A 22,562-nucleotide genomic window follows, 5' to 3' on the forward strand; every position below is an offset into this window, starting at 1 on the left:
CCAAAAGTAATAAACTAGTTTATCCAAAGTAAAACGGCCAATAAAATTATGACTTTCACCTTCATTACAAGTCGAAGAACTGTCAAGAGTTCTTTTTTAGCCAACGAAATGAACAATTAACAAAAAGATTAATAATTGCAAGTGTTGGCAAGGATGTAAGGAAAAACACGCACTTTCTCACTGCCTTCATAGAAGTATATGCTCTTTTCTCAAAGGTCATTTAGATTCATCTACCTAAAATCAAAATGTGCATAACCTCCACTCCTGCAATTCCAAATTTAATAATGTATCTGATAGAAATTTTCACACAAGCGAAAGTCTATGCAGAGACATTTATTTATTACAGCATTATTTGTAATAGCAAAAGTGTGCAAAGAATCTAAACTTCTGATAACAGACAACTGAATAAATGTAATGCATTATGATAAACCTAAACGACATAAAACACTGATCAATTCTTGGCAAATTATGTAAATCCATCACTGAAATGCTTACACTTAAAGCCTTCAGCCCCCATGTAAGCAGTCTACTCTGAGGCTATCAGACCATAAGCTCAAATTACCCTATGCATAGATCTAGACCCTGTGAGGTCCTGAAACTACATGAAATGACGGTTGAGATGCCTAGCCGGCACGTATGTGCTCCATCTCCAGCTGCCGCAACTCCAGCCGCCATCTGACTACAACCACATGACGGACACTGAGTGAACCATATCTGCTCTGCTAAGCTTCCGCCAAAGTCCTGACCCATCAAATACCACCAGAGGGTTTTGAGTCTATAAAATTGATGACCAGACACTGAGAAGAAAGGAATTTATGAAGCTGGCAGAACCAACTAGTACGCTCTCTGAGCACAGGAGAGCACATGCTTACTTTTCCTTCCCCCAGGATTTTATGCCTCCATCATTCCCAAGGTAAAATGACCCATGGAGGCATTTAAGAGTTGACTCTGCTTAAAGCACACAAATGGTCAGCTTCAATCTGATTCTTCATCACTTCATGGAACGAAGGGAAATGCCTGAAAAATACTACACAGAGCAACATAGGGATGGGAGTGATGTGAGGCATATTTTGCTTCCTTTGGTAAAGGCACAGAGAATTTAGGCACAAACATTTCTGTAAGTCCACTCCTAATTTTCAAGTGGAAAGCAGACTTTTGGTTATGAGTATCAAGAATATTAGTAAACATTTAGGGGAAAAAAGTAGAACAAGATGAGACTGGAAGTCTGAAACATCTTGTAGCATCAGAAAGTAAATGAAGTGCTAAACACACACACACACACAGAGTGATGGGAGGGATGTCAAAAGGTACAAACTTTCAGTTATAAAATAAAAAAGTCCCGGGGATGGGGCACGTGGGTGGCTCAGTGGGTTAAAGCCTCTCAGCTCAGGTCATGATCCCGGGGTCCTGGGATCGAGCCCCGCATCAGGCTCTCTGCTCAGCGGGAAGCCTACTTCCTCCTCTATCTCTGCCTGCCTCTCTGCCTACTTGTGATCTCTGTCTGTCAAATAAATAAATAAAAATCTTTAAAAAAAAAAAAGTCCCGGGGATGTAATTAATGTACAGCATGGCAACTATAATTAAAAATACTCTGTTATATATTTGAAAGTTGTTAAGGGCAAATCTTAGAAGTTCTCATCACAAGACAAAAAAATTTGTAACTATATGTAATGATGGATGCTAACTAGACTTGCTGTAGTGATCACTTTGCAATACACCTATGTATTGAATCATCATGTTGTACAACTGGAACTAATATAGAGTTACATGCCAATTATACCTCAAGAAAAAAATTACAATCCAATTACCCAGTGTATGAACATCTCCATTTCACAACATCGTAACCCTCACTATTTTGAAATTAAAGCAACTTTGTCAACTACAATTTAAAAAAAAAGTAAACTATAATTTAATTTTAAAAAGCTGTTAATCCATAAAGAAAACAATATTAGTAAACATTTAGGAGAGAAAATAGAACAAGATGAGTTTGAAAGTCAGAAACATTCTGTAGTACTAGAAAGAAAGGAAGTGTTAAACACACACACACACACACACACAGTGATGGGGTAGGTCAAAGGGACACAAGGGCCACTCCCAATGGCCAAAAGCAGAACAATTTGAAAACCAGAACAATTTGAGCAAAAATACATAGAATGGATTTTTGGATTATAATCCAAAGGATAAAATAAATATCAGTAAGTACAAACTGAAATAAACAAATGACTGAATAAATAATAAGTTGAGAAGAACAGACAAATCTCCCATACAGAAGAATTCCAAATAATTTATGTAGATACTCCACCCTCCAGGTAGAACTTACTCTAGTCTAATAAAAGTGTTGGTTAGGATTCCACAGTACAGGACGGAAAAGTACAAAAAGGAGTATCTCTAGCAATGAGAACACTGAAAAACACGACCTCAGTGGTCTGCCTCCCAAAAGTGAACATTCCCACTGTAATCATGAGAAAAATGTAAGACAAATCCCAGTTGCAGGACATTCCACAAAAGACATGACTAGTATTCCTCAAAATTGTCAAGGTCATCAAAACAAGAAAAGGCTGAGAAACACAGCCAAGAGGAACCTACAGAGATGTAACAACCAAAAGTAATGTGGTATTCCTGGATGGAATATGGGAACAAACAAAACAGGTCATCAGGGAAAACTAAGGAAATAGGAATAGAGCATGGACTTCAGTTAATAAGGCTTTATCAGCACGGGTTCATTGTTTGGGACAAATGCACCATAATAATGCGAAATGTTCTTTCCACAGTTTGGCGACCGTGGCCATTGCTGCTATAAACATTGGGGTACAGATGGCCCTTCTTTTCACTACATCTGTATCTTTGGGGTAAATACCCAGCAGTGCAATTGCAGGGTCATAGGGAAGCTCTATTTTTAATTTCCTGAGGAATCTCCACACTGTTCTCCAAAGTGGCTGCACCAGTTTGCATTCCCACCAACAGTGTAAGAGGGTTCCCCTTTCTCCACATCCTCTCCAACACACGTTGTTTCCTGTCTTGCTAATTTTGGCCATTCTAACTGGTGTAAGGTCGCCAAACTGTGGAAAGAACCAAGATGCCCTTCAACGGATGAATGGATAAGGAAGATGTGGTCCATATACACTATGGAGTATTATGCCTCCATCAGAAAGGACGAATACCCAACTTTTGTAGCAACATGGACAGGACTGGAAGAGATTATGCTGAGTGAAATAAGTCAAACAGAGAAAGTCAAGTATCATATGGTTTCACTTATTGGTGGAGCATAACAAATAATATAGAGGACAAGGGTAGATGGAGAGGAGAAGGGAGTTGAGGGAAATTGGAAGGGGAGGTGAACCATGAGAGACTATGGACTCTGAAAAACAACCTGAGGGTTTTGAAGGGGCGGGGTGGGAGGGTGGGGGAACCAGGTGGTGGGTATTAGGGAGGGCACAGATTGCATGGAGCACTGGGTGTGGTGAAAAAACAATGAATACTGTTACGCTGAAAATAAATAAAAATTTTAATTTAAAAAAAAAATAATGCGAAATGTTAATCATCCCAGCTCTGGTTTCACCAACCTTTTCCCTCTGCCCCTCCTGCCCTTAAGGTGGTAGCAGGTTCTTTCTGTTACCCTTTATGGGGCTGCCTCATTGCCACACCAGTCCATTTGGCCTTCAGTCCTTCCAACAGCTTTGCAACTTATGTCTTATATTAAATTCTCTTTTTTTTTTTTTAAAGATTTTGTTTATTTATTTGACACAGAGAGACACAGTGAGGGAGGGAAACAAGCAGGGGCAGTGGGAGAGGGAGAAGCAAGCCTTAGGCTGAGCAGGGAGCCTGATGTGGTGCTTGATCCCAGGACTCTGGGATCATGACCTGAGCTGAAGGCAGACACTTAATGACTGAGCCACCCAGGTGCCCCTATATTAAATTCTCTTGATGAAATTATCAAGAATGGTCTTTGTTTTTCTGACTGGATGCTGGCCATACAGCAAGAGCTAGCTCGTGCTCTCTCTCTCTCTCTCTCTCTCTCTCTCTCACACACACACACACACACACACCCCAAGGCATAATCTAAAGGCATAATCTAAACTAATCTGAATATAGGCAAAGAAGTTTCCATTTTGAGGATTCATTTGTTTTTAATTCTCTATCTCCTAGATACAAAAAAAAATTTTTTTTAATTAAGTCTTGCTTCAGCTGGATTTCAAGGAAAAAAAATCACTCCCAAAATAATCATGAAAAAGGTTTATTTCTTTTGAAGCTACAATCAAGAAAGATATGAGTCATTAAATTAAAAGTACTATTAAATGATTTTAGAAAAAAAATGTTTCAAGTTAAGCTCATGAGATAGAAGAGACAGGAAAACTAGTTCATTTATGGGACAGGAAAGCCCTTTCTACCCCCAGGCCAAGCACAAAACAGATGGGCTAAAAGGTTAAGGAGCCATGGATTTTATCCAAAAGCCAGTTTTTCTTGCCTAGGCAGGTATCTTGCCTTCACAGATGGTAGGTCAGAGATAAAACACAAAAAATGGAGAAAAGACATTGTGCTCAGGTAAATTTCTGTGATTGGTTTCTGCTTCCCCTCCCACCCCAAATAGTTTTTGTACCATAATGAGGAGAGCAACTTGTATTTATTCTTGAAAGATAGTCTGGGGGGGGGGGTAACAGACAACAAAAAAGACAACTATCCAGAAGATTCCTGGCAAGTCTTCCCAAGGACAGGAAATGGGAATAACAAGGAGATAACACCATAGTTACTCAATCACAATTACAGTAGAAACTTAAGACAGAACATAAAAACTGGTAAGGGATACACGGGTTTATAATTTAGGAAGGAACATAATTTTAGAAATGTGTCACCTTTTAATGCGTATATTTAGGCTTAAGTCAACTTAATTACACTCAATCATCTGGATAAAAAAAAATCCTAAAATTACACTTGTAAGAACATTCACAAAGTAAACCTTTTGAGTAATTTCTTTTGTTCCAACCGATGTTTTCTGAACAAAGAACATTTCTTCTATGTACATGTTCATTATTACCTGCTGGAAGAACTATAAAAGTGGAAAAAAAAAAAAACCAGCCCTATAATATCACAACCTTCTAGCAACAGAAGTTTGTAAGATGCTAATGTTCTCTTTGTCTCTATTACCTAGCCTGGTATTGACTAGCTCTTCACTGTGGAACACTTGAAAAGTGGCTGGTGTGACAGGAACTGAATTCCTTTTTACTTAACCTTAATTAATGTAAGTTTTAATTTGAATAGCTACTTGTGGAACTTACAACCCAGCGGAAAAGAGAAAGTAGTTATGAAACAGCCAAGTAAAAAAGTAAAAGCATATTCTTTCTTCGGCCACCATGTTCTTTAATTTGTCCCTACTGATGTAGTTGAATGCCAGTGATCTGGTGTTGGTGGGGTGTGGTCCAGAGCTGATGATTGAATTCTTGGGATGTCTTTGGGACAACACGGTAGCTTTATTAAATCACACGACCCGTGGGCAGAAAGCTGCTGCACCAGTTAAGTGTGGTGACCAATTATATAGTTGGGAGTTAGGAGAGGTAAGGAAAAGGGAGGTTTTCTGAAGAACTTTTGTGTGCTGAAGAAGACCTACAAGATACTGGAATCCACTGTCAAGTTCAGGTTGTTTTTCCCTCTAGCAAAGCATTAACATGAAGGTCGTTGCCAGTTTCCTTCTGGAAGTTAGGTTATTGATAAGAATGCATTTTTCTTATAAATCACTAAGACATTTTGTAAACTGACAGAGGCTCCCGCCATTTTGGACTATAACTTCTATTAGTTAACCATTTGTTTTTTTCCTTCCCTTAGTTTTAGGGCAGGCAGGAGTGTCTGAGGAATGTCACACGGATCCCACCTGCATGCGGGTTGGAGGGGGTCAGCTCCTGCTTAGCCCTCAACTGGCCCTCTGCTCCCTCATCACTACCACTAAAGCTAAAATGATCATTCCAAAATGTACATCAAATTTTGTCACTAACAATGAAAATAGAAATAAAAACAGAAGAATACATCACTGATTTCCAAGTGCTCTTGAAACAAAAAGCAAAATCCATATAGCAGTCTGCAAGGTCCTCTCTGGACCTGGCCCCAGGACCCCTCTCCTTACCAGCTGCCCTGCTCTCCTCCCAATTCCGGGATGGACCACTCCTGGCTATCCCAGGGCCTTCGTACTTGGAGCCACCCCCCTTTGGAAGCCTCTTCTGCATACCAGTCACTTCCCCCAGGGCACCTTCAACCTCTGTAACTAAACCACCTTCCCTTCAGGACTCCCCTCAGGGCCTTGGGTAAGCCTTTGAGGCAGCTTTTATCACTGAGACAATCTTACAGATTCTTTGATAACTCTCTGGTCCTGTGGCGATGGAACACGAGAACAAGGAGGAAGTCTTTCCCTTCCCCAACCGCCATTTAGACGCCAGCTTCTTGCAGGAGACTGACTGGTCACACAGTAGGAACTTGAAATAGTTAAATAAGTTACCCACCCTAACAATAACAATTAACCCTAATCTAGCACCTACACTCTCTCACATACTTTCCTAATTAGTTTAGGTATATTAATTCATTTAATCTTTAAACTAATGAGGTAGCTAGCTACTGTTTTTATCCCCATTTTGCAGGTGAGGAAACAAGGCACAGGGAAGCTAAGGGACTTGCCCAAGGGCACACAGAAGTTCCAGACAAAGGTGAGTTTTCACTCCAGTAGTCTGGCCCTTTAGCGCTCAACTCTATGACCTCTATATAAGTAAGGAGCAACTGAGTGCTTCAGAGACAGGGGAGACGGAGCCAACGACCAGCTAAGGAACGCTCCTCTTGGATCCCAGGGAAAGTAGTCAGGTAAGAGAAAGGGGGATAAAAAAAAAAAAAAATTATCACTCTTGGGGTAGGAAACAGAAATAATCAATACAAAATGTATCTGGAAAACAGTGCAATTCTGGACTATAATGGAAGGTATGTTCAGCAGAGCTGGGACACTGTGGAACAGGCATCTTTGGAGATCTTGGCTAACTCTCAGTTGGCACAGTACCATAAGAGCAGAAGTTGAAAATTTTCTGAGTCTTTCAAATATCTAAGTCCAAGTTAGGCATACAATATATGCATGTCCCATATACTACAGAAGGGACACAGAGTCCCACTGACTTGTGGGTCCCAGAACCAGACTTACCAGCCTTTGCCTGTGCTCCCTCTTACATCACGCAATGGCGCCAATCCAAGGAGGAAGAGTGCTTCACATCGATCCTGACAAAGAGTCAACTCCATAGAGGCACTTATAAAAATCACCAAATACTTCAATAGCTCTTACCACGCACAAGGGTCTGCTCTAAGTGTTTCACAAATACTGACTGATCAGTGACTGACACAGTATGTCACTGGCCTCCAGCGCCGCTGGGAATGGATGAAGCTGTTGGTGCCCAGCCCCCATCTGGTAACACTGTTACTGAAGCAATGAGAAAGGCAGAAAGAAGACTGAGCTTAGAGGTACTGCACCTACCCTTATTTGTTATGTTTAGGAAAACTCACCATTCAGCCATAAGAGACCTGAGCAGTGGAGGTGAGGCTCAGGAATGACTAAAACAAAAACAAAAAGTGTTGTAAACATTTTTTTAATTCTTGAGGACTGAGTAAGTCTGAGGTATCAGCAGAGATGCTTTCAAAGATGGCCCCATGAACTAGCAAAATAAAAGTCTTGAAACCCTATTCCTGAAAGATGAAAAATCTGTCTAGCAATAACAAAATCTAATAATGGAATATAAATGAAAAAAAGGAAATGGAGCAGTATCTGTTGTATGATCCCATTTTTGTTTAAAAAAAGTAATACAAAGAAAAGTCCTGAGGTAGGAAACAAAAACAAACTTTACTAGCAGATAATAAGAATGCAATCTTTATTTTCTTCCTTATGCCTGCCCACATTTTCTGAATTTTCTGTAGTATGCAGTATTTTTATAACGAGGGGAAAATACTACAAGCTCTCTATACAAAGATTTTAGACCTAGAAGAAACCCACCTAATCCAAAACCCTTGAACTGTGGTTAAAGAAACTGAGAGTCAGAGAAGCAAAGCCAATGTTCAAAGGTCACACGGCAGCTAATTCTTGTGACTCCAAGTTTCAGACTCTTCACGTACCTAGCCCTCAAGACATGCTTGAATCAGCCCAGAAAAATCACTGTTCTCTTTTCCAAGTTTCCGAGAGATGAGAAATGTGTCGATACTCTTATGTTTCAACATTCCTCACATTTACTTCTTTGGAGCTGATCGGTAAGGCATTTTAGTGTACGAGTTGTTCTGTAGTTCTCTTGTTAATTCAAGAGACAAGACCCACATAGTATTCATAATGCTAACCACACCCTTCCCACCTGAATAAACTTCATTCACCTGTTTCCTAGCCTCCAGAAGATTCTAATCTCAGTGATGCCCGGTGGCATTCACAGGAAACCAACGTGTTTGGATGACGAAGTATTATGGAATAAACTCTGTGCCAAGGACACTGAACATGATTCAAAGCCACCTGAAAAAGTCCTGCTCCAAGATTTCTTTGTTTTGGTTTTGTGTCAAGTGTGCTGTGGATGGTTGAGAAGATACTGGCAGTGGAAACTCTGACATGAAAAGCTCTGTTTGATGATGCAGTGCAGAAGTGACATCTCCCTGACACTGCGATCGATGGATGTCTGAATTGGAAGGAAATCTGCACGTTATCAGTAAAGGCAGAAGACTGGCTCTGCGGAGAGCAATAAAGGACAATTAAAGGACAAGCCAAGGCAGAGTAAGGAAGAGGCAGTTAAAGTGCAAGAAGCAAATGAGAGTACAGGTCAGTTCCTGAGACACGGAAACTGGGCACATGGAGGTGGGTTAGAGACCCTGTACATCATGTCTGCACAACAAGGGCGATGGGCTATTTTATATTTGTTAAGAGTTTATTCGTTTATTTGACAGAGAGAGACAGCGAGAGAGGGAACACAAGCAGGGGGGAGAGGGAGAGGGAGAAGCAGCCTTCCTGCAGAGCAGGGAGTTGGATGCAGGGCTCCATCCCAGGATCCTGGGATCATGATCTGAGCCTGAGCCAAAGGCAGCCACCTAACAACTGAGCCACCCAGGCACCCCTCAACAGGCACCATTAATCAAGGCACCCTGAGGTCCAAGGAAAGAATAGGGCCAAAGGCAACCGAGCAGTTGCACCATTTCAACCCAAAGCCAACACAGGGGAGTAATTTTTTCTGAAGCACAGCCTCATGTATGAAATGTGGAGAAGCACAAAGGTCAATGGGCACCCCCAGCTAGAGAAATTTGGGTTGGTGGGCCTTCTGCACCCCTTCATCATCCTTAGGGAGCACTGCTCCTCAATCTTGAATGTGTAGACAAATACCTGGGGATCCGCATAAGTGCAGATTCTAGTTTGGTGGGTCTGGGGTGGGGCCCAAGATTCTGCACTGTGTACAAGGGTCAAGAAGATGACGCTGATCTTCCAGCCTGCGGACTACACTTTGGGTAGAAAGGCGGTGCATGCTGTCTGAGTAAGGAAAAACAAAGAACTCAGTCACACTGAAGCTTATCGGTAATCACAAGAAAAATGACCACTTATTCAGAGCACATTTTGTGTCCAATTTTTATATGCTACTTAATTCTCCTTACGCCATCCTATGTTTGGATCATCTCTATTTTATTGTTGTGGAGGCTGACAGTCAGGAAACTTAAGTCATTTGCCAACATTCAAACAGCTAATGACAGTTCCGGGATTTAAACTGAAATCTGTCTGACTTCAAAACTATTTATCAATAAAGTACAGGGATAAAATTAATAGAATTTTGAGAAATTCTTAGAAAGTCCCTCAAGTTTCTCTGAGCCATAATTTTTCATCCCTAACATGGTGATCATGGCAGAGCTGTGGTTTAGACCAAAAAGAGGCAGTAGATGTAGAAGTATTTTGAAATCTAGAAATGATCTTATATAGAGTAAGTCATAACTAGCTGATTCTTTTAATATCTCTAAGTCTCATTTAAGAATTTTATTTATTTATCTGACAGAGCACAAGCAGGGGGAGCAGCAGGCAGAGAGAGAAGGAGAGGCAAACTCCCCGCTAAGCAGGGAGCCCAATGTGGGGCTCGATCCCAGCACCCTGGGGATCATGACCTGAGCCAAAGGCAGACACTTAACTGACTGAGCCACCCAGGAACCCCTCATTTCTTAAAATAGTACTGAATGTATATACCTTTCCTTAAAGCTGATATTCTTAAAACTTAGTTGGTCTCCGACTTCCTTTATATTCTTACAGAGGATCCTAAGAAGCCTTTTTCACACAATTGTGGACATTCTTTAAAACCACACCAAAATTCTACAAGTGGTAATCTCTTAAAGGCAAAATACAACATAAAACTTGAGACAATATTAATATATTTTTCATATGATGACACTAAAATCCAATAGTCTATCTTGCACTTTGAATGAAACTTGCACCCATTCATAGTTTAATAAATCCTCCACTGGTCCCTTGGAAAATACTGGTTTACCAAGTTATGCAGTTCTTCCAAATGTTGACACAATGTCTTACACCTTATGGAAAAAAACCAACACTCCTTACAATTTCCATCAATTTCTTCAGAAAAGTCTTTTTTTTTTTAAAGGTTTTATCTATTTATTCAAGAGAGAGAGTGAGAGAACACAAGCAGAGGGAGTGGCAAAGGGCGAGGGAGAAGCAGGCTTCCTTGATGAGCAGTGAGCCCCATGCTGGGGCTGGATTCCAGGATCCCAGGATCATGACCTGAGCCGAAGGCAGATGCTTAACTGACTGAGCCACGCAGGCGCCCCTTCTTTGGAAAGTCTTTAAAAACTGGGAAGCTATCAGTTGTACAAGAGAAGATATAAGGTTCTCCAAAATTCTAATTTTTGCTGAAAAGACTGGGTTTTATCATGGGCAACAGATACCTTAATTTGTTTTCCTTGAAGAGACAAGCTAACATTACATATTTTGAGAAAATGTGTGCCAAATACGAAAGCCTGAATAACAGTGCATCAGTTGTTCTTTCAAATAAAAATGATGTTCTGTGAAAAAAGGTAGCTAGTTCAGCTCACAGCTCAATCACAGAGTTTCCCGCCAGAAAACCACAGCTCTTCAGTGTGCGGCAGATTGTGGACAAGTACTTCCCATCTCACACCTACTGAAGAGATCTGTCACTCAGGGTTGAGATTTAAGAAGACTTGCCTCACTGAGGACAGTTTTACTTTTATCTAGTACATTCTTTTAAGCAAAACTGACTTCTTTGTGGTGTAATCCCAAGTGCAGAACTACTGGTCTAGTCGCCCATTGCCTGGATGTGGGCTAAGGGGACAGCAGTGCCATTGCTTTAATCCCATCAGCGTAAAGGTCGGCCCCATGAAAAGGGCAAAGGACATCACACTATTGTTAAATTGCTTGGAATTCAGGATCCCCCTGAAGGGCTTAACTTTCCCCTGGGACCCACACACCGGTCTGAGAGCTGCTGCCTGAAATATTTTGGCTTTTGAAACTTTGTTCTACCTGTGTTGTCTTTTGCTTATAAAACATATTTTATTCAAAATAAAGGTAATCTGGAGCAACGGGAGACTCTGTGTGGGAACATTTCATAATGACAATTGTACTTATTTTGCTGTACAACACCACGGTAAAAATGAGTTCCTTGCTGCGTCTATCTCTCCGTGACAGACCACATGCCCCATATGCTTGCTAATGTCACAAAGCTTTTCAAGGGAGAGAAATCAGCTCTAGGAACAAGGTACCTTCTCTGAATTATTTCCTGAAAACCAAGACAGGATGCTCTTGAAGGATCTCAAACCACACCTGTGATAGAACGTCTCCCACCTAAATCTACATCAAGTCCTAAGACACAGTGAGAAGATGATCCATCCACAAAACAGGTATGTTCGTGAAAATCCACTTCCTCCACAATGACTTTCTATCAGGCCTCTCCATTTTCCTAGTCTAGTACATTTAAAAATGTATTCAGAAGGAAACTCAAAGAAGATGAAAACCACTCCCCCCCCCCAATTTGTAGACACTGGAAGCTCAGAGTAACATGTGTTATTGACATCACCATGATAAAAAGGCAAACGAATGGGATGCCATCAGCAATTAACCCAGAATAAAAGTCTGTAGTTAAGTCCTTTTAGTTATCCAAGTTTTCTACTCCCAAATGCTATGGACTTTCGCCTGTAAATCTGACCCACTGCTTCTAGAAGTGGAGTAAATGAACCAAGTCCCTCTGAAGAACTCGAGGTACTTAATCTATTACAAGGAGTCTTTGGGTCCATTCCTATCTTGGTCTGCTCAAATTGCTGTGGCAAAATGTCGCAGACTCGGTGGCTTAAACCACAGAGATTCTCACAGTTCTACAGGCCGGCAAGTCAAGGATGAAGACCCTTCTTCCTGGCTTCTGTCATTCATGATGTCTTCACAGGACCTTTTCTTAGGGTGTGCCAGAGAGGGGTATGGGGGAGGGGAGGGAAGGAGACGGTTCCTGTAAGGCTACTAATCCCATCATGACAGCCCCACCCTCAGGACCTCAGCAAAGTCTAATCACCTCCCATAGGCCCCATATCTAAATATCATGACATTGGGGAGTTATGACTTCACCATGTGAATTTGGGAAGGACACAGACATTTAGCCCATAACAATTTCAAGCCTCTACACCACAGCCTCTGGGAGCGGAGCCCAGCAATCCGTTGTCCTTAACAGTTTCCGGCATGCTGTTTTCCTAAGCATGCTGCAGTTTGAGAAACCTGATTGCACCCCTGTGAGCCTGTTTTTCTAATCTGTCAACAAGGACTGATTGTCATTATACCTTCCTGTTCCAGAGTTGCCGACATGCTGAGGATCAATTTAAAATATACGGGAAAATGCTTTCCTAAAGTGCAAAGTGCCTTGTGAATAATAATCACCTAAACCTTTACCACCAACATTTCCACCAAATCTTCTTCTAAAAACTAAAAGCAGGAGTGCCTGGGTGGTTCTGTCAGTTAAATGTCCCACTCTTGATTTTGGCTCAGGTCATGATCTCAGGGTTGTGAGATCGGGGAGTCTGTTTAAGATTCTCTCTCCCCCTCTCCCTTGGCCCCTCCCTTTCTCTCTCCGACTAATAAAAAAGAATAAATAAAATTAAAAAAAATAAAAACTAAAAGTGAGGGGCACTTCGGTAGCTCTGTCAATTAAGCATCTGACTCTTGGTTTTGGCTCAGGTCATGATCTCAGGGTCCTTACATCAAGCCCAATCTTAGGTTCCCCACTCCATGGTGAGTCTGGTTGAGATTCTCTCCCTCTCCCTCCGTCCCTCCCCTCTCTCTAAAATGAATAATATAAATGAATAAATAAATAATCTTAAGAAAAACTAAAAATGAAGAATAAAATAAAGATTATTATAGATGTTAATTCTTATAATTAAACCTCAAATAACTAAAATACTCGGGAAATAGAGTGTTCTAGTTAATATGTAGCTGAACATTCTGGTCACTCTTCTGAAAAACCCTTTTAAATATATTATTATACATTATTCCCATGGTAAATACATACTTAGATTTTATTTGATGCCAAAGGACTTTTATTTGAGTCAGCTTTCTGAGTATCAGTTTTTGCTGCATAAGACGTGGGCTTAGAAAGAGTAATCTATGGGGGCACCTGGGTGGCTCAGTGGGTTAAAGCCTCTGCCTTCGGCTCGGGTTATGATCCCAGGGTTCTGGGATCAAGCCCCACATCGGGCTCTCTGCTTAGCAGGGAGCCTGCTTCCCCCTCTCTCTCTGCCTGCCTCTCTGCCTACTTGCGATCTCTATCTGTGAAATAAATAAAATATTAAAAAAAAAAAAAAAAGAAAGAGTAATCTATGTTCTACCTTGAACTCATTGTTTACTTTCTATTGGCGATATTTCATAGTTGATAAAGTCATGTTTATTTTAACCAAAAGTACATCTCTAATTACAAGTTGTATTCTAAAAGCTTATATATTCCTAAATCATTTGAATCATTTGAAATGCTTCTCTACCAAAATAAATAAATAAATATATATATATATATATATACATATATCACAATTAAGTTCTTTAGCTTGAAAAGCCCTAATACAGATGAAATACATTTGCTATGAGTTAGAAGTCACAAGGATATTTTGCAATGAAATTGATCAAACCCAGTCTGAATACAAAACTATTTTCATTTACCTTAATGTTGGTAACTGAGAAAAAAAGTTAACTGGAAGAAGATGAGAAAGCAATAGATAAAAATTTCTATAAATAAGGATGCCTGGTGACTCAGCCGGTTAGGCATCTGCCTTCCACTCAGGTCATGATTCCAGGGTCCTGGGATCAAGTCCTACATTGGACTCCTTGCTCAATGGGGAGACTGCTTCTCCCTCTGCCTACCGCTCTCCCTGCTTGTGCTGTCTCTCTTTCTCTCTGACAAATAAATTCTTAAAAAAAAAAAAATTCCGTAACTATTTTCAATGGGTCAATGGTCCTCAGTTCTTGACTATACAGAATGCACAAGGTCTCTCAACACAGCCATTAGGGATTCTCTTCAGAGTCATGAATAGGATATAATGGAGGCAGGACACAGCAAAACTGTTGTCCAGAGTGAACTGAACAAGCGGAATGCAAGGGAATAAAGACAGTGTTGAAAGGATGGTTGTGTACCCGTGGAGCGGACACTGCTGAGGTACCAATGGTGAAAGAGAAAGAGACCAGCATGGGACTCAGGGCAGAAAGGAAGTAACTGAAAGCAATGCTGAAGGAAATAGTACCCCGCAAAAGCCAAGAAGACTGAATGTGGGTATGAGAGCAAAGTCACCAACACAGAAGAGGCCTCGGTGCAAGTAAAGCAGACTCTCATTTGCACCCGCAAGATGACCTAACCTGGATGGCCACACTGGGGCTGTCTGTACCTGAGAGGAAGGCGGGTGGGCAGATCCCATTTCTGAACCCACGTGATCACAGAGGCTGTGTCTGGCCTGTCCTAAGGCATGCTGGCCTTGCTGGAAACTTTTGTTTATAGCTCCTTCACTGCCTCTTTGATCTCCCAAGGCCCTAATGAAATGCTATCCCTGTTTTGATGTTACTCCTGAATGGCTACCCAAGCGCCGTATGGATTAGCGCATCTATATTTAGATTCCTGACTTTCAACTGGCCATATAGTCTGTGATTGTATAGTCAGTCTTCCCATCTGGCCCTTTTCCAAAGCGAAGTGCCCCTTGGTCTAAGTAAAAATGCAGTGCATTCATTCATTAGACCAAAAGGCAACACTGAGTATCAGGCGCTGTCTGAGGCCCAGCGGTGAACACAGTCATCTTGCTTGCCTCCTAGAAACGTTTGATTCATTTTCTCACAACATGTGAAACAAACACCAAAAGGGGTAAGTGGGAGACTTCTCTGGGCTCGAAGATGCTCTGGTCATTTTGAAATACGCTAAACAATGGTTGGATGGATATTAAATTTCAACAACGCAAGCGCAATGCCGATTCCTAGTCCCATTAAGAGCAGAGAATTAGGGGCACCTAGTGGCTCACTGAGTTAAGCAATCAGCTGAACTCTTTAATTTCGGCTCAAGTCCTTGATCTCAGAGTTGTGAGATGGAGTCCCACATCGGACTCTGCATGAGATTCTCTCTTATCCTCTCCATCTGTCCCTCCCACCGCTCAGGCTCCCTAAATAGATAGATAGATAGATAGATAGATAAAACCCTTAAAAAAAAAAAAGAGCAGAGAATTATCTTGAATGTTCTCCATACCCTATTTTAGAGATAAGGTAATGTGTTGTAAAAAGGGGAGAAAAGCTTTACTGAATTAGTAACTTTAATACCGAAACTTCTGATAAACAAGGGCGACCTCTGCCACTTACAAAGAACTCTTTCACTGAAAGATGAAAAGTGGTCTTTAACCACCACCACCACAAAGCCCTTTACACACAGGTGGACCTGTATTCATATGCACCACAGAAGGTCACAAATAGAAAATAACACTGTAGAAGGACACACTCACTGGTCAATGGAAAAAGGTACTACACTGGGGCTGAGAATTCTCTGCCCTCTAAAATGACACCAGAGTAAAGATTATTTCAAATAAATCTTCAAGTCTGACCTCAGTGGAAGTCAAAATTTCAGTTCAAAATTTAATTTGGAACTAAGGAAAGGCATCCAGTATTTACCACATCTGCTGGAGCATCTCCAGAGTAATACTTCTACTTGCCCTCTGAGTTTTCCGCAGTCTGGCTTGGTGCCTGGGCATGAGCATTTCCAGGGCCGGGGGCCAAAAGCCACTAGAGCCTGCAATTCTTTCTCTGGACTCAAACACCGTACCAAAGAGAAGCAAGGGTAGAACAGGATCTTCCCCTCTCCATCCATTCTCACATTACTGCATCATTTAAGATGATCTGAAATATCTTCAGAAAAATGCCAAGCTGCCACTGATTCTCTTTGGAGGGCAACTCATGTAGTTATCCTGCTAGATAGAAACTGTCTGGCTGAGGACCAGCTCAGTGGAGAGCCTCTACTAATCTCAACCCGGGTTGCCATCAGTCAATCCATTTCTTCAGCTTTATGAAAATTGTGTGGATGTTTAACTTGAAAAAAGGAATCCTATAATTGCAGCTCCTTTCTAGAAGACTTGTCCCAGAACTTTCTGATGTCAATTGTCAAATTCCTTCTGGAGACTTTTCCCTTTAAAAGTGCATCATTTTGGGGTGGAGGGGGAGGGGAGAAGCAGGGTACTGAAGTAGGGAAGAAAAAGAAGGATGGGTAAAAGGTTCCACATTCACCTGAGTTACTAATTAAGATTTCAAAAACATTGCCATGAGTTTAGGTATATATTTAATGTCCCACAGTATTTCATCAAAGACATAAGGTAAGAATTCTTTGACGATTCGTGTTACAACAAAGACCCCACCTAGTGGGATAAGAAACATTCATGACTGTATGAATGTGAAAGGAAGACCTCAGACAGTTCCATGTCCAGTACCCTGGTTACATCATGAGAGCACAATGGAATGCTGTTTGGCCAGCTGATGGTGTGTGTCAAAGACTGAAATGCACATTTCAAAGGTAGACCTTTGCTGATACCTATTGTGGAGCTATAAGGAAATGAGTAGGAAAAGGTTTAAAAACTGAATATAGCAATTGGCAATTCAGCAACCTTCCAAGGCTATAGGCATTTAGAAATGATTTCACATTAAAACTGCACACAGATTCATTGTATGATTATTGAACACCTGGTAGCGTGCTAAACACCTGAAAATATGGATACTAAATAGTTTTAGTGATCATGTTATAGAAGCGAAGGTTGACCATTAACACAAAGAGAAAAGGTGACTCAAAAGACCAAAAGTAAGTTCTCATCCTGATGCAAAAATATATGTTGAGATACAAACATTATGTGGTTTGTGACTCTTTGAACCTTAGGCTAAAGTTTTAATTACTGAGTATATGATACCATCTCTTTAGTCTAGGAATGTTGGTTCCTCAAAGTATTGTAACATCTCCATGATACCTAAAATACAGTCAAAATGGAAATGTTTATGAAAGTAGATTTCAAATATCAGAAAAGATACTCTCTACACAGCATTGTTCAATCATAAGGTAAGTGATATTACTCCCACATAATGCAATAAAAATGATTATGTCTCCTTGTAACTTTCAATTTACTTCCCCACAAACATCGTTCCCATTGGATCTTCATAATAATCCTGTGCAATGGAGGTGATGTTCTCATTTTAACAAATAAGAAACTGAGGTCTGGGAGAGTTATACAAGGCCTCAGCAATTACTGGCTAAGCCAAGAACCCAGTCTCTGACTGTCAGCACAGCATTTCCTACCATAGGAATGAACCCCACACCCTGCCCGCCACATTACATCAAATTTACCTTGGATCCTGCAACTGTCATAATACAATAGCAGAGGAATAATGGCTACTTTTGTTAGCATGAAAAACCGTGTAACCTACTGTTAAAAGAGTGGACAAAGAATCGTCAGCGTTTCTTCACATTCGCATAACATGAATATTGATGGGATTTCTGTACAGCTGCAAGGAAATTCCTAAGCAGAGCCAAAAGAAAAGGCATTTCCTAAAGAACTCTGTTAAATCTTTTCAAATGAAATCAGTTAATGCAAAGAAAGTCATCAACATTACCCCCAGAGTCGCCCAAAAAAGATTAAAAAGGAAAAAAAAAAAAAAAAAACTGTTGGTCTTTCCGAAGACCAACAACTTTCGGGCTGGTCATTTTTCCCTTCTAAAAACTTCGTATTCTGCTGGGGGACGAGAGGTATTTCTAAAGATGGCCATTTTAGCAGCCCGGTTTCCTAAACGGGGCGCTCAGAAGCATCCGTGGCACACGTGAGCGCGAACGGCTCCCCCAGGGGCAAAGAGCAGGAACCGAGCAGGGAGCAGGGCTGCGAGCCCGAAGGCGAGCGCGTGCAGGCGAAGAAGAGCGGCCGCAGCGCTGCCTCTCTCCGGGTCCCCGGTGCTGACCGCGCTCGGGGCGCAGAAGCCGGGCGCCGCCCTCCCCGCCCTCCCGGGCGCCGGGCCGGACCGCGCACCTACCAGCGAGAGCACCTTATAGGTGTTGGGGTCTTTGGCCGTGCGGGCGCTCGCCGCCTTCTCCAGCGGCTCCTCCCCCAGGTCCATGGGGGCCAGCAAGGACTCAGCCGCCTGGCCGTCCCCGGGCGCCGCGGCCGCGCGACCGGCGCTCGGGTCGCGGCCGTTCCCCGCCGGGCCCTCCCGGGGAGGGCGGCCGCCTTCGCCGCCGCTGCTCCCGCCCCCCGCGCTGCCGCCGCGCTCCATCGTGGCCCCCGGCGCTCCGGCCCCGCCGCCCGGCCGCGCCTTTAATAGGCTCCGCGCCGGCCCCGCCCCGCCCGCCGCCGCGCCCGCCCCTCGCCGCCCGACCCCTGGCCCGGCGCCCGCCGCCCAGCGCTAGAAGTGAGGGGAAAGCAGCTCAACGCCCCGGATTATTTGGCTTCCTGTCTGATTTCGGGCACTCTGCGTGTCGGTTATTTTGGGTCCTTTACGTGGGCGCGTCTTTAACTTCCCCCAAAGCCTTCCCCTCCCCGCGCCCCGGGGCACCTTCCGAACACTTGCAGGAATCGCCCTGCGTGGCCTCGCGGCGCGGGCTGGGCTGGAATTGCAGAGTGTGGTCTGCAGAGGGCATGAGATCATGGGGCCTCAAAATAGAGCGGGAGGCGGAGGAGAAGGATGCAGCCGCGGCCGGTGCGGCTTCTCAGCGGCGCGAGAGCGGAGTCGGGCCACCTGTGTCTGTGCTGCGACGCGCGGAGAGGCTGGAAGGGTCGGGGGTGGGACGAGGCGACCTTTTTCTCCTGCGTAGAAGCAAGCGAAAATTCCCTCAAAGTCCTGCTACCCACTGCTCAGCTACTCTGGGAAAGGAATAATCCACCTTAAAATACCTGGTGTAACTAAAGCACTCATACATCAGGGAAACTCGGTTTTCCGCGGTTTTATGTGGTTTCTGGGTTTTTCTTGCTGATCTCGCCTTCATATATTTACTTACTAGTTCCTTTAGTCTTTCTGTGGTGAAGGCTTCAAAGTGTCAATGCTGCCTCATCCTGAGGTTGACGCTGATCCTTGGTTAGCAGTATTGAACATTTTATATTTTGATAATTTATTTTTAAACGAGGACACGAACGGTAAACTATAATTCTTGATGGGTTTTGATTCACCTTTGATTCTACAACTTTCACTTTTCCTTCCTCATCAGAAAAACCACAAGTGTGTAGTGAAGTGATTCCTGTCGGTCAAGGGCAAACCAGTGACTTTCAACTGCTTTGCGATGCCAGGGACCGACTTTGGGGACCAAAGAAAGTTTTACATTCCAAAGACAATCGTCAATTCATTTTGACTGCCCAAATGTATACAAACATTCTTTTTAAAAAAAAATGAGAATAGAGGGGTGCCTGCGTGGCTCAGGAGTTAAGCATCTGCCTTGGGCTCAGGTCATGATCCCAGGGTCCTGGGGTCCAACCCCATATTGGGTTCCCTGCTTGCTGGGAAGCCTGCTTCTCCCTCTCCCACTCCCCTTGCTTGTGTTCCCTCTCTCGCTGTCTCTCTCTCTGTGTCAAATAAATAAAATCTTAAAAAAAAAAAAAACTGAGGATGGATATTTAACAGATATAAAGTGTGTGTTACTCCCTTTAAAATAGTCAAATTTGGGACGCCTGAGTGGCTCAGTTGGTTAGGCAGCTGCCTTCGGCTCATGTCATGATCCCAGCATCCTGGGATCGAGTCCCACATCGGGCTCCTTGCTCACCGGGGAGCCTGCTTCTCCCTCTGCCTCTGTCTGCCAGTGCTTGCTTGCACGCTCTCAATCTCTCTCTCTGACAAATAAATAAATAAAATCTTTAAAAAAAAATAAAATAGTCAAATTTAAGATGCTTTCTATTTATATTGACTCATTCATTCATTCACTTAGTAATGAATCTTTCAATTCACTCTTTGGCTTCCAACTATGTATACCATACCAAGATGAATAAAAGTACACATTTCTCAAGTAGTTGAAGGGGGTGAAGACAATAAACAGCAACAACAAAAAATTAAAACCCAAGTCCTAGATGCATAATAGAGTTACAAATAAGATATTTTCAAAGTTTAGTGAAAAGGTAATTGACATCTGGAAGAGGTAAAAGCCATCCCTCAAAACATGACTGAGCTCTTTTTTCTTTCTTTCTTTCTTTCTTTTTTTTTTTTTTTTGTTTAATTACCTTTGAGTCAGCTTACAAACCACCCAAGAGAAACAGGTTTTCACTATTTCATAGTCACATATTTTTTACCCCAAACTTGGCTCCAAATTTTCCTTTAACTGTTTCCAAAAATCTGATTCAAGGACAAAGATTTGTGCCACAGAGACTGGTCAAATGAGTGTCAAAACTTCGAAAAGAAACTCAACAGAAACTTCCAGCGTGGCTTTGAATCTGACAAAACAAATGGAATCTGTATATTGATCATAGACATCCCAAGGCAAGGAAGGAATCACTCTCCAGACTTTCCCCTGTGGGAAAAGAGAGCACAAAGAGTCAGTCTGCAGAGGCACAAACTCAACTTCCATCAATGAGTGAGGTGCCCCCTGCAGGTGACCCATGGGCTCTTGTGACAAGGGTGAAGGTTCACATAGGATCCTGTCCCTGCCCCTTGTAGTCAGATAGATTTCTCAAGAGAAACAGGAAATTTAGATGTCTGTGTGAATTCTCCAGATCGCAAAATTTTTGTCTACAAAATTCAGAAAAACAATTTCTTTAAACACTCGAAAGGTCAAACAAAATGTAACGCATCTGCAGGGTGGGCCTGGCAAACAGGCCACCAGGATGTGGCCTCTGCCTTACACTCTGGCCTCGCTGGAGCCTGTCAGGCTTCCATGGGTAACTATAAAAGTCTCACTGAAATTTTAAAATCAGAGGACTATGAATGGATGGCTTGAGTAGGCCACTTATCTTGCTTCACTACAGACATCGCCATACCTGTAGAGACGTCTTGCCTTGGTCTTGTTTCTACTCCAAATAGTCTGAGGGACAGCTTCACCCTCCAAAGTACAACAGACCTTTCCTGGTTAGTGCAAGGTTAGTAATGACTGTTTCATCCTTGGTCCTAAATGACTCTGCTTGAATGATTGAAGACTGTAATCTAGTACAGCAGTAAAGAGGACAGTCTAAGAGTTTATAAGATTCATGGGGGGCCTGGGTGGCCTCTGCCTTTGGCTCAGGTCATGATCTCAGGGTCCTGGGACTGAGCCCTACATGGGGCTCCTTGCTCAGCAGTGAGCCTGCTTCCCCCTCTCCCACTCGTCCAGCTTGTATTCCCTCTCTTGCTGTGTCTCTTTCTGTCAAATAAGTAAAAATAAAACCTTTTTTTTTTTGAAAAAAAGAGTTTATAAGATTCCTTAAGTTTTATTCTGCAGAAGTATGTAAACACTTCTCCCTCAGTGCCTGAAACTTGAGACACTGATAAGACCAAAACACCAAATAAAACCAACTTATCTGTGTTTGAAGGATGACTTCTTGACGTGAGGAACAGTTCTTCTTGGCTCTGAAAAATGGAAATTATTTTAGTAATTATTTTACCAGCTGTTCCAGAGCTGATCCAGCTTTCTCCAATTCCCAGTAAAACACGAAGGACATCTAGCCCAGCCTAAAAAGAAAAAAAGAAACAAACAAAAAAAAACCCCCACCACATGGCCCTTTAATCTTCCTAATATATAGAAAAAATTATTTTCCACATGTTAATTTGTTTTTAAGATTTTGTTCAACATCCTTGCTCTTTCCTTTTTGTAAGTACAAACATGATGCTCCCTGGGAGAAGCTTGGATAACTACATGACCTTGTGCAGATTACAAGAACTCTCTGAGTCTTGGCTTCCTCATTGATAAAATGGTGTTACAAATAATACCATAAAATTACATAGTTTTCTCCAAATGCCAACAAGATGTGTAACATTTCCCCAACTTACACAAAAATGTAAATGTCTCCTTTCATATATATTTTTAAAGATTTTATTTATTTATTTTTTTGACAGATAGAGCAGGAGAGCATAGGCAGGGGGAGTAGCAGAGGGAGAGGGATAA

At 42.2% G+C, this 22,562-nt stretch overlaps 1 protein-coding gene across 2 annotated transcripts in view; it reads right to left on the reverse strand.

Moving 5' to 3' along the window:
- ENPP1 (ectonucleotide pyrophosphatase/phosphodiesterase 1) overlaps nt 1-18,781 on the reverse strand; it is a gene marked incomplete at its 5' end in the record, with an annotated part of 71,380 nt that extends 52,599 nt beyond the window's left edge. For both annotated transcript variants that reach the window (XM_080806496.1, XM_080806497.1), the window contains one exon: nt 18,542-18,781. In XM_080806496.1, coding sequence (XP_080662622.1) covers nt 18,542-18,781 — 240 coding nt within the window. The remainder of the gene's footprint in view (nt 1-18,541) is intronic.
- Between the last annotated feature and the right edge of the window lie 3,781 nt (nt 18,782-22,562).

This window comes from Martes martes, assembly GCF_963455335.1.
Source record: "Martes martes genome assembly, chromosome: 6".
Lineage (NCBI taxonomy): Eukaryota > Metazoa > Chordata > Mammalia > Carnivora > Mustelidae > Martes > Martes martes.